The sequence below is a fragment of the Micromys minutus genome, assembly GCF_963924665.1.
Source record: "Micromys minutus genome assembly, chromosome: 8".
In the NCBI taxonomy this organism is placed as follows: domain Eukaryota; kingdom Metazoa; phylum Chordata; class Mammalia; order Rodentia; family Muridae; genus Micromys; species Micromys minutus.
In genome coordinates this window covers 64,741,601-64,757,535 of record NC_137977.1, presented here as the reverse complement: position 1 = coordinate 64,757,535, position 15,935 = coordinate 64,741,601, and the positions used below count along the sequence as shown (strand labels likewise).

Here is a 15,935-nt window from a genome sequence, read left to right as displayed (position 1 = left end):
AGATCACAGCCCCTTTCTTGTGAGCAGCTGATGCCCATGTGTGTACAGCTTGTAGTATAGTCTCCTACCTCACCCACAGATCCTGGGTGATGCTCTGGGTGTCAAGCAGGCACTGCCTCCAGTGTCTTAATTCATATGAGCTCTCAGACTCAGCTGTGTGTGCTTCTCAGTATGTATGAGATGTTTCTCAGAGGTTCCTTGTGGTTGGTTCTTCAGGAGGGGAAGCAGGCTTCACTGGCAGCGGACTTCTCTATCACACAGTTCAGACACATCGGCAGGCTGCTCATGGTGCATGGGCGGAACAGCTACAAACGCTCTGCAGCACTCGGCCAGTTTGTCATGCACAGGGGCCTCATCATTTCCACCATGCAGGTATCAAGCCTATGCTACCAAGCCACAGCAGGGTTGTGCCATTGTCGTGGGAGGTCACCACTGGACTTACTGGAGTCACTGCATTGTAGTGAGCTCCCTCTGCAAAGATAGTCCGAATGTAGCACTGGTTTAACTGCATGCTCTGTCTTTTAAGGCCGTGTTCTCCTCAGTCTTCTACTTCGCATCTGTACCGCTGTACCAGGGATTCCTCATGGTGGGGTAAGTGAACCATCTTCTCAGCCTCTCAACCTCATGTATGTGAGAACTTTTATTTTAAAAAAGACGTGGAGCATATTGAATGGTACTTTAGGTATTTTAGGTAATTTTTTGCATATAAACATTTAAGATATCTTAACTGCTATGAAATCTCATGTTGTTTGAAGAAACTTGAAAAATACCTGTACACATATGCCTTTGAAGACTGTGCTAAGTTTCTCATTAGACTTTGTGTTCTTGGGGAAGCCATAATTTGTGTCAGGAACCACGCAGATCTGAGGTTTTATAAAAGGGCCTGGTAGCATAAGGAGAGGGGCAGATCCAAGGGGCGGGTACATGCCAACACTGCCGTCAGCAGGGGCTGGAGCTGCAGGCCACAGCCTTGTCCCAGTGGGGATATGACTTTACTGTGAGGGACTGGGACCAGCCACCAACCAGGAAATGAAATAGAAAGCACTAGAGAAACACGCCTCATCTGTCCTAGCTGCGACAAAGCCCTGCATTCAAAGACAGCCACTAAGAAGAAACCTTAGACAAGTTCTTCAAAAGCATAGTGGTACATGTGCCAAGATGATATTGTCAACCAAGTGTGACAAGGAAGACTCCCTCTAAGTAAATAGACAGTGATTCTTCCATCCTCAACCTCAGTTGTTATACCCAGAAATCATAGAAGTACTAGTGTTTGTGTGTGGCCACAAAATAAAAGTCATCCCTGCCACTCTCTGTGCCCACTGAGACTCATCGCGCACCTCAAACCAGGGCTCCGTCTTATGACCAGAAAGCACCTGGAAAGCAGCTCTGACCCTACGTAGTGTTGTCCCACTTGCCGCTATGGCCTTGTAAAATGTCCATGCCCTCCTGAGCCTGCCCGATCCACCAGCTTTTTCATAAGGAGCTTCAGGTAGGATTGTACAGATAGGCTGCTTGCAAGTGCTTGGCACAGAGTGCAACAAACCACAGGCATGCAAAAGAAGATGAGCATGCCTCTGCTGGATAACCAGAGGCTAGCGTGGTGACACTGCTTCCCATAGAAGTGACAGATTATCTGCATAAAAATGGAGGCAAACTGAGCAGAGTGGTGCATGTCTATAAATAGTCCCAGCACTTACAAGGCTGAATTAGGACAAATTGAGGTCAGCTTGGGCTAGGGTAGTGAGTTTCAGTCTTACCCTTGGCTACAGAGTAAGACCCTATATCAAAAAGGAAGGGGGGGGGTAGTGGATGTTTATTTCAGTTTTATTGTAATAACCCCAAGTTGGGAATATCCAAGATAAATGTACACAGATGAAGAAGTGGTTCAGCAAGTGTGACTTATCCACCATGAGATACCATTCAGTTGTAAGAAAGGCACTATGCATGCCCACAGCATCGATCTCCAGGGCATGACATGGAATCTGGAAGCCATCCACAAAATTTACTTTCTACTTAAGTCTCCACAGTAGCCTTAAAGTGTGGTGTGTGTGTGTGTGTGTGTGAGAGAGAGAGAGAGAGAGAGAGAGAGAGAGAGAGAATGTGTGTGTGTGTTAGGTGCCATGCTTGTTGGCTGAGGTTGGCTGAGTGTAGGATGCGTTTGGATACTAGTGTGAAGAAAGTTAAGATTTCTCTGTGTTAGATGGTTGTCTCTGAATCTACAGGGATCATCCAACATTTAACAAGAAAACTGGACATGGCGCAATACCATGTAGTCCCAGCACTGAGAAGGCTGAAGCAGGGGGATCTTAAAAGGCCTAGCTGGGCTTCCAAGGAAGTTTTTCTTTGTCTTTGGCTGTGAGAACCCTGTTTCAAAAAACAAAGATTAATAAGAAAACTCTGATTTTAAATGGATGCTTTTCTCTGTTTGTGGTTTATACAACAGTCTGTGCTGGTTTTGGTACCTAAGCTCCAGGATAATCTAAACTGATGGCTACCGTGGAGGTTTTGGTTAGTTTTTATAAGGTTTTTGTCTTCTATTTTTTGGGACTTTGACTTCCAAAAGGAACATGGTCAGAGTTGTGTCACAAGCTTCTGTTAGGATAACTCAACTTGGTCTTGGTTTTCTAGGTATGCAACTATCTACACCATGTTCCCAGTGTTCTCCTTAGTGTTGGACCAAGATGTCAAGCCAGAAATGGCGATTCTTTACCCAGAGCTGTACAAGGACCTCACCAAGGTAGGACCCCAGTGCTAGCCTTGTCCTGTGAGAATACACCATAGCTGTTCTTCTGTGTATCCCGCAAAGCAGGGGCAGCCTCTGTTTTGGGATAACATACACCCTGACACTTGGCAGGCCTAAGAAAACATATTTTGAAATATCATTTTTTAAAGTTCTCTACTGTTTGTAATAGTCATGTGGTGTTATACATAAATATTTAACAGGTGTTTTGAACCATCTGTGGAACTTTTGTAAATTTAGCAAAGACATCTGGGACTGTGTTTTGATTCTTTTAAAGGACCCTCTATAGCTGCAGCTCTACCTGCTAGCTTAGTATCTCCTTTAACTCAGTGCATATAGTTCAGCACTCTCCAGAGCCCTAGAGTCCCTGGTTGGGTTGGCCTGGTGGCCCTAGGTCTCTAGTTGCAGGTTTCATAATTACCTGGGGTGACCCGGAGACATGCGCTCTTCTGTGGGGATAGTGAGAAGCATGGTCTCCCCAGCAAAGACTGAAGCTGCCGGTCCTGTGAGAGGCCGCACTGACTTGGAACTGTGCTCTTAAGCATAAACTGTTCCTAAGGAGGTTGGAAGTTGGCTGTGTGGCGTCAGAGCATATTTTTAAAGCCAGAAACGATGAGGGCAAGGGAAGAGGAGTAGCCGAGCCCTTCACATACAAGTTGTAACTTCAGCATTTTCTGCATGGCTAGCTTTTCCTAAAAAAAAAAAAAATAAAACACTAACCTTCAATTAAATTTAGGTTTTCAGCTGATAACCTGAGATTATCAACTCTAATCCTAAAGCAGTAGCAATATTGTACAGTGAAGAAAGAAGAAGAAAGGTGTTCAAGGAATTAGTTGCTTCCCAGCTGACCATTAGCAGCACATTAGAGTGTAGCCTAGCTAACTGCTAACAAACCAGACTGTGATCTATCTGGCTGCTAATAGACTAGACTGTAATCCAGCTGACTGCTAACTAGCAGGCCAGACTGTACTTCATCTGACCATCAGCTCACCAGATAGGTGTTGGGTAAGTCACATCACTTTGGGGGTTTCATGATATTAGTCTAAAGAGCAACTTTATAAAACTTAAAGCCTCTTAAAAGAGATATAAAGTGTCCAAATAATTCTATTTTCATATTAAATAAATCTTCATTATGATTGTATAAAAAAGTTATAAATGTGAGCCATTATTATGATGATAATATAGTTGTAGCTTCCATGAGAGATTATCCAAATTTTATACATATTACAACTAGAAGGAACACTTTGAGTCTAAACTTCTAAAATGAGACCATTGTGATAGAATCACAAAAGGTTATAGAAACAAAAACTATACAAAGTTATTGTAAATAATTAAGTTTTAATAGCTCATGCATTTCCTTATCTCCAGATATTCTGCAAATGTTTGGTTAACAAAAGGAAGGTAGAAACCAGCTCTGGTTCAAGTTTAAACACCCCAGTCCTTCTTAAATCCAGGCAGTCTGCATCCCATTAGAGTCAGGCACTGAGTCATGAGGTTCAAAGTGATGGCACGGGCTCCCAGGCCAGGACAGATTCTCAGCAGCAGCACAGTCTCCCCCAGGCATTAGAGCAGACGTGACTTTTACCACTTGTGAAGCTTTAGACTTTGTGAGGATCGGCCCACATCATTGCAGGGATCTGCACTACTCTAGTAACAAAAGTGTCTGAGTAACTTACTGTCTGCAGCTGTACTCACCATAAGCTCACACGTGAGCACAAGGAGCTTCATGTGCAGTCTGAACCTGGTTGCATCCCGGTTAAGTTTCCAGTTTTGTAAAGGTCAACAATGTAGAATGTCTAAACGTCCCAGAGTGACCCATGCATTCATTTATGAACTCAGCCCCATTGTCTCTAAGTTCTCTTTTTCCATGATCCAGAGATCTATCATTTTTATTTTTGTAGTATCTATTTTCAAGATCTGACAGACTTCAAATTCTTGTCCTCATCGTTTCTGGCTTAAAAACTATGCATTGTCATCACACAGCCAACTTCCAACCTCCCTAGGAACAGCTCATTCTTAAGAGCACAGTTCCAAGTTTCTCACAGGGACAGCAGCTTCAGTCTTTTTTGGGCCTGGTATGGACCTGGTGACACATGAATGTCCTCCAACAAGGCCACACTTTATAATCCTTTACAAAGTGAAACTACGAACTAAGTGTTCAAATTTGAACCTTTGGGGCATTCTCTTTCAAGCCACTACATTCTGCTTTCTATATGTCATTTAGTCAAGACACAGACAGTGTGGATAGTGTGAGCATTACACACCCATCTGACTGTTCCAGTCGGATGTGCTGATGTGGACTAAACATCTGCTGTCTGCTCCTCAGCCTAAGCGATACCTGCTCCTGCATCAGCAGCCATGTCTTAGGCCCTGTAGAGATAGCTGGTATGTATCTGCTCACTAAGTTGTTGATGAGTGAAAGAAGGAATAAACATAAGTCAACTACATAAAAAGGCAACATTTCCTTCATTTAAAACAAAATATTAGCTTGCTTTCCTTACAGAAAATAATGTATTTGTAACTGAAATATTTCTTGTTCTGTTTTTGAAGCCCAGGTATGCTCTGAGGTCTTAAACTTTGCTTATTGTGAGTTCAGTCAATCTTGGGATGGCACTATCAGACAGAAAATGGACCTGCCCATGCCTCTCTAGCACTTCCAAGTCTCTCCATGTGTCCTGGACGGATGGACCAACTGTGAGGGAGAGTGGCATAGCTCAGGGTCAGCTGATACAGCCTGTGACCCTGAGATGTCTCTGCTTGGCTGTTAATTTGGCTCACAGTTCACAGTTTACATCACTGGCTAATGGCAGAATTGGGTTGTTTTTTAACCAGTTGCAAAGATACCCAGGAAGTAATCGCAGCCGGCTCTTCCTGTGAGCCTGCAGCTGTCACTTCTCCTCTGTAACAGTCTCAACATGATGCTGTCCTTTAAAATGTGTAATTTTTAAAATTGGGCTCTTTTTGAGACAGGGTTTCTCTGTGTAACCCTGGGTCTCCTGGAACTCACTGTAGAACAGACTGGCCCCAAACTCACACATGCCTCTGCCTCCTGTGTGCACCACAGCACCATTTTGACTTTTCCTCATAGGTTCCATAATTATTTTGAAATCTCAAAAGAAAAATCTATGTTGTGTGATTTCTAATTCTTATATTCTTCTAGCAACAGTTAGATAAAATTTTTAGCAATACTAAACAAGCAAAGCACTCTAGTGTAACATTTGTAACACACTGCAAAATTACACGCACAGGAACTATGACACACTTTTGGAAGAATTTTGATTTAGAGACTGAACTTCATTGAATATTTACGAACTGGCTCTTAAGATTTTGATGGAACAGCAAGAAAAGTGCTTTGTCAGACCCCTCAGGGAGGAGCACAGTCGGTCTATAATAACTGTATAGACAGCAGATGGACACACAGGAGTGCACAGAAGAGAACCCACAAGTAAAGGCACAGACGCTGCTGAAGTCGGATGAAAGTGGAGCTCAGGTGGACAAAGGCGGATGTCAGCACAGCTGACCGTACCCTGCGGCCTCCCTCCCTCACCCGCATGTGCTCAAGCACTCAAGTGACCATGGCTGTGCATAGAGACTGCAAACCTGATGGACCAAGTAATTCATAACCTCAACAGCATTTTTAGACATAGACCAAAACCATGATTCACGAAGGACAGAATAAAATGGTTCATTATAGTGTTAAAGTTTTGCTTTATGAATTATACAATATGGAAAATGAACAGATAAAACCATACCATGGACTGGGAGAAAATATTTGCAGGTTATACTCTTGACTAGAGATTTGTATTCATAACACATAAAGAACTCTTAAAAGTTATCAAGAAAAGCTAGTTTAAAGAGTGAACAAAAGTTTTAAACTAACAACCACAATTGTGTACAGTTGTCAAGGAAACCTGTGAAAAATGGCCCACCATTGTTTTCTGTCTGTGCTACAAATTTAGACCAATGAGCTAACATTACACACCAGTTAAGAATGGCTAACGTAACTGCCCAGAGCTAGTGAAGGCTTGAACCTTAGGAGAGCCTGCTGCTGCCCTTTACTAGACTAGCATGATACCTAACTGCATTCTAAAATCTCTGCACCCACAGACAGTGCAGCTTGCACCCCGCAGCTCAGAAACTTTTCTTAGCAGCAAGTGGAGACCACTACAGAACACTTAAACTGTTGAAAATACAGAGAGATCAGCCAATCCTAGAGAACCCAGGCTCAGCAGGAACATCTACAACACTACTCTTATACCTAAGGCACAGGGAATATCTCAGGAGACAATGCAAAGGTTTTAAGAGCAAGAACACAGCGAAGTTTGCTGTGAGGTTGTCTTAGAAAAGACAAGGAAGCTACACCCATGACAGTTCAGCAGTGTAACTGAACAATGGCAGTGATGGGGTCCCACCCCTACAGTAAGAACCATAGGCAAGGAATGATGGGATGCAGAGAGTTAGTCTTTGTCAAAGATGAGCCTTCTGATTGGTTATCCAATACAAAATGATCAGCTCTAAAGACATACACACAGAAGCAATGCCAAGTAGACTCAGCAACTTGTATTTATATATTTATTCAAATATACATACAATGCATGCACGCTTGCACATACAGAGAGAGAGACCATCAGTTTGACGATTTGAATAGAAGTATAGAGGATATGGTAAAGGTTAGAGGAAAAAGTGATGTAATTAGATTTTAATTTTGAAATGGACTTGTAAAAGAATGAAAAGTAATGCCAGAGTTTCCAGTACTCTTAAGTCCCAAAAGCTGGTGAGGACATGCACCAACAGGAAGTCTGTGGTAGCTTCGTTATAGTTGCCAAGAGCTGAGAGCAGCCAGCTCTCCTTGAATCAGAGAATGGATAAGCAGTCTGGTGACCACAGACAGCAGTGATGATACAGTTATGTGATGGGATGTTGTGGAAGCAAGAAGAAAGAAGAGATCATTTATACAATATGAATCACAGATAAATCTGAACTGTGTTTTGCTAAGCAAAATTCAATGGTAAAGTTACTTTGATTCTATTTCTCTGAGATGTAAAAAGTATAGAACCAGAGGACAAGAACAGATTGATGGTTGACCAAACTTAAACTGTGAGGTGAGGAGGGGATCTCAAGGTGTCTGTGTCTGCCAGTACCTGACTATGTCTCAGTCAGGTACCGGCAGCCTCAGTTGTGTGCACTGCAGGGTGGACACTGGAATGATAGAATCCAGGTTAAAACAGATAGATGATTGTCAGCTCACACCCGAGATGCTGTGTGAAATGGACAATGTCCTGAGTCACCTCTGGTCTGCAGAAGGGCAGCAAGGACTTTAAATATATTTCTCATGGGGATTCTTTTGCAACCTTAGTATGCAATGAACATGTACAAACATGTAGCTAATAAGAACAGCCTTCTTACTGATGAGACATGGGGAAGGAGATGAGGGCTGAGTTGGTAGTCAGGTGTCAGTTTGGGCTTCTGGTTTGTTGGGGGCATGGAGTACATATTGCCGTGAACATGACTTCACAGACACACACACACATCCCAGGTTAACTCCTGATAATGACCTAGAACCGCTGGCCATGAGCACATCTGGGGCTGCAGTGTTCTCCAGTCAGTGGAATTGAGCAGTGAAGAAGTAAATCCCAGGTCACAGAAAATGGAGGCCAACCTGTGTGACACCAGAAAGTAAATAATTGTTGCAGTCCTTGTGGCATTTACCTGCCATGTGACTCAACCAGAAGGAGCTCCTCCCAGGAGGAACCAAATGCATGTAGTCTTACTGCATCTACACTGATAGGAGGAGGGACTTCCTCAGGAAGAGTCTCTATGCCTGATGTGAAGGAACACCAGCGACTGCTGTAGCCCCAGGGTGCCTAATGGAATAGGTGAAGACAACTACATGGGACGTTTCTTTGGCTGAAAGAATATTCCCAAGATGTTTGTTTGGTTACAAATAGCATCAGTTTAACAATGGAACCACAGTGGATACAACCCCAGAAAGCCCATCCTAGTGCACATGACCAGTAGCAGCCACTGGATGCCCAAGTCTGGGACTGGGGCTTTTGTGCCATTGTCTTGCTAAAGCTGCAATCATCAGGGCATGTGAGGCAGGGCATCCAATAGTCTGCATGTTTGGCAACTTCTGGTTACAGATTAGTAAACAAATACATAATAAAGTGGGATGAGAACCATCAATAAGTAATCAGACGACATGTGCATATTCTGTGTTCCTTGGTGTGGCTGCTTCCAAGTGGATCTGCTGTAATAAGTAATCATTTCTGCGCATGATAAAACTTTTCCTGATACAGAATGTCTGCTCCTTTCAGACAGACTCGCTCCTCAGTCCTTACTCACTCCTCACTCCTCAGTCCTTACTCACTCCTCACTCCTCACTCCTTACTCACTTCTCACTCCTCACTCACTGAATTATGGATGAGTTCTATGGCCAAAGACCAGACATGTTACTGACAGAGAAATTCTCTAGAAAATTAGGTACCATACCTGCTGCAGTTCTCTGGCTGGTTTGTTTTTTGTTTTGTTCTGTCTTGTTCTCTGGGACAGGGTCTCTAGCCCTGGCTGTCCTGGAACCCACTCTATAGACCCCCATCCTCCCAACCCATGTCTTCCAGCTTAAAGAGTTTTTTGTTTGGTTGGGTTTTTTTTTTTTTTTTTTTTTTTTTTTTTGCTTTAAGTTCTTTGCCTTTTAAAGCCCATATTAACTTTAATAAATGTCAGTATAGTTGAAGTCTCCTTATGCTCATAAAGTAAGAATTTTGGCTCAGACAGCATCTTCTATGATGGACACTTATAGCCAAGGAAAATATTTGATAAAGGTGTAACCATTATTTACAGTTAAAGTATAAATTGAATTGTAGTTTGCACATGTACCCACATGCACATATATGCCCACATGTGTGCAGGTGCTCACAGAGGTCACAGTATGTTTACATCCTCTGGAACTGAAGCTGTTGGAAGGGCACTAAGTTCCCTCCACTGCCAAGCTGTCTCTTCAGTCCTGTAACAGCATCTTCCCATTCGTATATATTCATCATTAAAGGTCCCCAACGTGCCGGTTCCGTGGGACCTAGGCTTTGGTGTGTTGCTGTTGTCTTTCATCCCTGATGTGTCTTCTGGGCCCCCACAGCAGTCAGCCTTTCCTTGAGGGCACATATGCTCACCTTTGCTGCAAGAAATCCCCGGGGCAGTGTAGCTGAGGAAAAGGATACATTACATGTAGAAGGCTGGACTCTGGTTCACTAACACCACCGTGCGCTGGGAGGGAGGCATGCAAGCAGAAGCAGAAGCTGAGCCCCCATGCAGGATCCATGCCAGAGGCTCGCACCCATCGTTCAGGCACACATCCCCTGAAAGCTCTCGCACTGAGAGTAAGGGGCAAACATGGGCTGTACTTCATTGTACTGCAGTATCTTAAGCTGAGAGACTCCGTGGGGATGAGTCATAGGCATGACTCTGTCTCTGGCCCCTGGAAGCCTGTGCTCAGTTTGAATGGTGAAGCGAGTACTGGAGAGTCCATTTCATCTGTCTATGCTGGATTTACTAATGCGGCAGATGTTCCTGAAATGATTAACAGATCAGAAAATTTTACTCCAGCTGAGACAAGTCATAACTGAAGTACCGTCACAATTTTTATTTGAGTGAGTGGAGTCCAGAGGAAAGTGAGAAATAAATATTATTTCCAAAAAGTAACAAAGTAGAGGGAAAACAACCATTTTATCGAAGTCTTTATTTCCAAGTTCAGTTAAGTGTTTGTCTGTAGGCACAAATTTCTTGGTTACTAGGGATCGAAGGGCATGACTGGAAGAATCCACAGATGAGATGAGAGGGCACATGTGCCCCAACCAACCACGGGCATTCAGTACATACCTGTGATGCCCACCAAGGCAGCTACTGCAGGGGACAGCATCACCTGAGGTATCCCTTGTTGGGGCAGGACAACATGTAGGTAGGCCCAGGACCCGTGAGGAGCTGCGCGTCCCCTGCTCTTTGGGAACATAGTCGGGCATGCTGTCCTGCTCTCCTAATAAGACTCTTCAACCGTTTCTCCTAGGGAAGATCCCTTTCCTTCAAGACCTTCCTCATCTGGGTTTTGATCAGTATTTACCAAGGTAAGATAGACTCTGATTTTACCAGAGCTGTCCTGTACCACACATCTTCCCATTCATATATGTCCATCACTAACAGTCCCCAACAACATGGGGATTGTGTGTCTGTCTGCCTGCCTGTCTGTGTTGTCTTAGCAATACTGTTTCACCTGCAAACAAAATGTCAGCAGCTTAAAATGTCTCTAAGTATCGTCCTATATCTGTCTTGTAGATTGGTATTTCAGTGTATGGATGTTTGGGTTGGTTGGGGGTTCTGAATTTTAAAGATGGGGTCTCATGTAGCCCAAAGTGGGTTTGGTCACACTCATTTTGTAACTGAGCTTCTGGAACTCCTGATCCTTTTATTTCCACCTTCCCAGTGCTGGGGTTCCAGCTGTGTCACTGTGCCGTGTTCTCCCTGCTCAGCTGCACTCCCCAGCCCGTCAGCTAATCAGAACACTGTAATAAGCACTTCTCAGCTTGTGTTATATCATGGTGTTTTCATCATAGTGATGAGAGTGAGGCTTTGAGACATCTGTTACGTAATGGGAGGCTGCTGCCCTCTGCTAGAGTTCTAGTGCGGGACAGAGTATCCTAGCATAACTGGCTAGCCAATCAGAGGGCTCATGTGAGGCATGCTGTGAAGTCAGCCAAAGGGGAAGTTGGCTTCCTGTAGATCATTAAAGTCTGTGAGTCTCTGCAAATGCCACCGTTCAGTTTTTAATTGGACTGTCCATCCCTGTGAAGACTGTGCTCCCTTTTCTAGCTCGGTCACATGATAATGCAGTTCCCAGGCCAGCAAGGAAGCTGCCCTGAGAAAGGCCACTTTTTTTCTCCAGGAGGCATCCTCATGTACGGGGCACTGCTGCTCTTCGAGGCTGAGTTTGTCCATGTTGTGGCCATCTCCTTCACAGCACTGATCCTGACCGAGCTGCTCATGGTGGCCCTGACTATCAGGACGTGGCACTGGCTGATGGTTGTGGCGGAGTTCCTCAGTCTGGGCTGCTATGTTGCCTCACTTGCTTTTCTAAATGAGTATTTTGGTAAGTGCTTGGAACTTTGATTCATTATCTCCAAATGATCCTTAACCCTTGATTATCATCTCTTGGACACCTTCTCTTATAGGCAGATGTCATAGCAGAACACTTTACCACACGGGTTGTTTTTAGGGAAAGATAAAAATCTGGTAGTGATTTATAAGATGAAGACCGTCACCACCTTACTTAGGCTTGCTTCACTCTTGTTCCCTGTAAGAGCTGCACTGTTTATGTTTTCATGGTGGAAAACGCTGACTGCTTCAAGGCTGTGAGCTACATGAATTCCACCTCCTTCCTCGGTCTGCAGAAGTTACAGCAGCCAGAGCAACCCACCAGGCTCTTGATGCAGCCTTAGGCTCCACACCATGTAAAGAGGGTGTCTTTACCAGCACCTCCTTAACATGGAGTTCAGTGCCTGTTTCTTCCAGTTCACTTCTTACATATCCCCAGCCCAGCTCACTTGACTTGCCAGGAGGTCTTGGGACTATATTTCCCTAAACTCAGTTTTCTAAGAAAAAAAAGATCCTAAGTGCTGTGTTTTCTCAGGAGTTTCCATCCGAGAACCTGTACTCCTCCCTCCTTCCATGTCCCTTAGCACTGGGCTGCCCTCTCCTGACCCACACTGTTACACACTCTTCTTCCCCAGCCAGAGGCTACGGATGGAAGAAGCCAGATCATATCAGCCTGGTCAGCATGGCTGAAAAGAGGATGATGTGCTTGTCTGAATATGATGAGTGTGGGGCCTCACTGGGCACTGGAAAGCAGAGAGTGGGTACGGTCAGTGCACCCATGGGGTGTATTCCTCTAGCTGCCTGAAAGCCAGGCAGGGCACTTGGTTATCCAAGAGGAAAGGTCCCAGGGTTCCAGAGGAGAAACCTGTACGTGTTCTTCACACCCATGACAGCAGCAACAGTTCTCATCTTGAACACTTGTCCATACAAGTTAGTCACATTCCTGTGGACCCTGCACATCATGTGGAAACGCTGTGACTTTGGGTGATAAGTGTGACGTTTGCACACTGATGAATACAAAGCCACAGTGAGTGAGTTCAGTTGCTACAGGCCATCACTCTGTAGACCGAGCAGGGGTGATGCAGATGGGAAAAGGAGAGAACTGTGCATTTAGGAGGCGTGGCATATCTGGCATGTAAGAAAGGCCTTCAAATGAGAACATCGCCATGACTCTTGTCGCATTCTCCTATAGGGAACAGTTCTGCCTTTATGGCATTCATTTCAGCACGTGTGTGTCACTGTCCACAGACAGGAAGTCAGAACACTAGGGCTGGAAGACAAGGGATTATTCTATAGTTCATTGCTGTGATGGGTAGACACACAGTGGCTTCAGTAAATGGGAGTTACACACGTGACACAAACAGCCTGTCACAGGACCCTAGGCAGGATGTTGCCTCTGTGCCCCAAGCTCTCTTCTGCAGACTGCAGCTGATGGTGTCTGTCCCCTGCCAGGCCACACTGCACAGAACAGGTCTTCTGCATGGGGGCAGGCATTAGAAGCCCAGAAACTGCTCAGGTGAAGCAGAGTTCTAAAGTAGCCACTCTTAGACACTAACCAGATTCAGGGAATGTGTTTGGGTGCTTTCTTCCAGGTTACAGTGACATAATTGTTACATTGTCATTTCATTTAAAAGATTATGTGGCAGCAGGCAATGGAAGGAAGGGTTAAAACCCCAACTACAAGTGCATTCCATGCTAACATAACATTCTACTGCTTTTTAATGCATTTCTCTAATCAGTAGCTAACTAACAGCTTAAAATGTCTGAGCCTCTTTTAATCTATGCTTTATCTGCCTTGTTCATGTTTTCTCTTGGCACAGGTATAGGCAGAGTATCTTTTGGCGCTTTCTTAGGTAGGTAAAGTTATTATTGCCTTCCGGAGTATAGAAATTTAGCAAAATAACATTGGTAAGCATGCTAAACTAATTTTTTAAATTTTAAAATAAAAACCAATCATCCTCTAACTTGGCATCTGTCATCTCAGCAAAGCCTCATGAGCCTACCCTAAGCCATCTTCCTACACAGTGTGCTCCTAGGTGCTGTCTAGCTAGGTGAGGGGAGTCTGGGGTCCAGCCTGCTGTCCTTCCCTAAGACAGACTTGCTGGAGGCTCCCTCCAGCTGTGCGAGGGTACAGCCTGGGCTCCAGTCCCTCATATGAGAGTGTGACAGTGGACGCGGCTGCTCACAGCAGTCTGGGGATCTCGGTAGTGTGTAGGCTCTTGAGCTTGCATTAGGCTTGCACATGAGGACATCCATGGCCTGGTTAACAGAAAGTGAGCCTGTGTCCTTTGAGCAGCAAGGCACATGCCCTGTAAATCACACTGCAGGTACTGTCTGCCCATTGGTCGTGTGCAAGCCCCTCCCAGTCTCAGGCTGTGCTTACTGTGTTGAGAGAAACACACATTGGACAGGTGTACAGATTAAACCACTGGGCAGTAAAGTAGCTGAGGTCAAGGACAGACCTGTTGTGCACAGTCACAGTGGAGCCTGTGGCTCTGGGGATACTGGGGGGCTCGGTCTGGCTGTGGGTACAACCTTAGGGGCTGGGAGCTCCTGTAGTTGGCGCTCATTCTCCTCTACCTCCTCCTGACAGATGTTGCCTTCATCACAACTGTGACCTTCCTGTGGAAAGTGTCAGCTATCACTGTGGTCAGCTGCCTCCCACTCTACGTGCTCAAGTACTTGAAGAGAAAGTTGTCCCCTCCCAGTTACTCCAAGCTGTCCTCCTGAGTATGACATGGGGCCAGGTAGAGACTCATGCGCTGGGCAGCATGAGGGACTGGCACTGCTGGTGGCTGAGGCCTGAGCTCACCTGGCCCTGCTCACAAGTGTCTGTACTGACGTCAGCGTGGCTGGGCAGGCTTAGCTTCTGAGCACCAGACGCATAATTCCTGTGGTGTCCCTGCACCTGGCTCCTTTCTTTGGTGGCATACTGTAGAAAGCCAGACTGCTCAGACTGGAGATGCCATGCCTGCACATGCCGCTGCTCCTCCATCCTCTGCAGTGGGTACACTCCTTCTCAGACGTCACACACACACACAGGCGCACACTCGTGCACACACAGCCCAGGTGGCCGAGAGATAACACTTCTGCTCTCCCAGTTCCGTCGCAGCTATGAATGTAAACCATTCCTCAAGGCACTGCTGTCAGCTGATGCTTTTTTAATGTCTATAAAACCATACTCAAAACTGTTTACATAGAACCAGCTGTCTGTGCTGCCATGGCACCAACCACAATGCTTTGCTTCCCGAGCAGGAGTCCCTAGTCTATGTGGTTATACTCTGAGCCTGTGACGGCAGAGCCTCTGTGGAAGGCTGCACTGAGGGCATCGTGCGTGCAGCTCTACACTGTACAGTGTGTGCCCGTCACACTGTGGACCTCTTGGCTCTTCACACTGGAAAGCAGGCTGTGGGAGTGTCCTCCGCACTAGTCTTTTGTATGTTCCTGTGCTCTTCAGCTTGACTCCCTCAAATGTGGGCCACCAAGATGCTGAAATCCTTAGGGAAGCGCAAGCTGTGTGAGAGGAGCCCTGAGGAGCTCACCCTAACAGGCCATGAGTGTGTGCAGGACCCTCCACCCAGGCTCCTGTGAGCACTGCTCTGCAGAGGAGAGACTGGCCTCAAATAAAGCTTCCTCATTCATTGCTACAGTGCCTTTTGACTTGAGCGCCGTTGTTGTTAGTTAGACACCTTCTGGGTGCTTTTGAGCACATTCCCTTTCCAGACACAAATGCAACCAGAAAAGCTTTTCTTAAATTCTCCACAAGGTGTCACTGTTTGTTGCCAGTTCACAGGCAGGTTTTCTCCCTGCTGAAAGAGGGAACCTAGAGGTCACACCAGCTCAGCATATCTGACCTGACTTTGTGACGTCCCCATCCCCTCACTAATAGAGTGAATTCATGAACCAAGGCCACAGTGCTTCGGTCAGGGCCTAGCCTGAGTGCACACCGTTCACCCCACCTATATGCTGCTAGAAATGGAATGCAGGGGAAGAACCGTCATGCTTGTCAAGAACCTCAGAAGACTACCGGAGCCTCTGTGGTTCCGCAGCTTTG

At 45.5% G+C, this 15,935-nt stretch overlaps 1 protein-coding gene across 2 annotated transcripts in view; it reads left to right on the top strand.

The window, feature by feature from the left end:
- ATP9B (ATPase phospholipid transporting 9B (putative)) overlaps positions 1-15,494 on the top strand; it is a 177,470-nt gene extending 161,976 nt beyond the window's left edge. The window contains exons 24-30 of one of the 2 annotated variants that reach the window (XM_080919982.1): positions 217-372; positions 527-591; positions 2,629-2,737; positions 10,800-10,857; positions 11,673-11,876; positions 13,702-13,734; positions 14,475-15,494. In XM_080919982.1, coding sequence (XP_080776108.1) covers positions 217-372; positions 527-591; positions 2,629-2,737; positions 10,800-10,857; positions 11,673-11,876; positions 13,702-13,734; positions 14,475-14,611 — 762 coding nt within the window. In that variant the 3' untranslated portion in view covers positions 14,612-15,494. The remainder of the gene's footprint in view (positions 1-216; positions 373-526; positions 592-2,628; positions 2,738-10,799; positions 10,858-11,672; positions 11,877-13,701; positions 13,735-14,474) is intronic. The other variant, XM_080919981.1, reaches the window with a different exon arrangement.
- Positions 15,495-15,935: the final 441 nt, after the last annotated feature.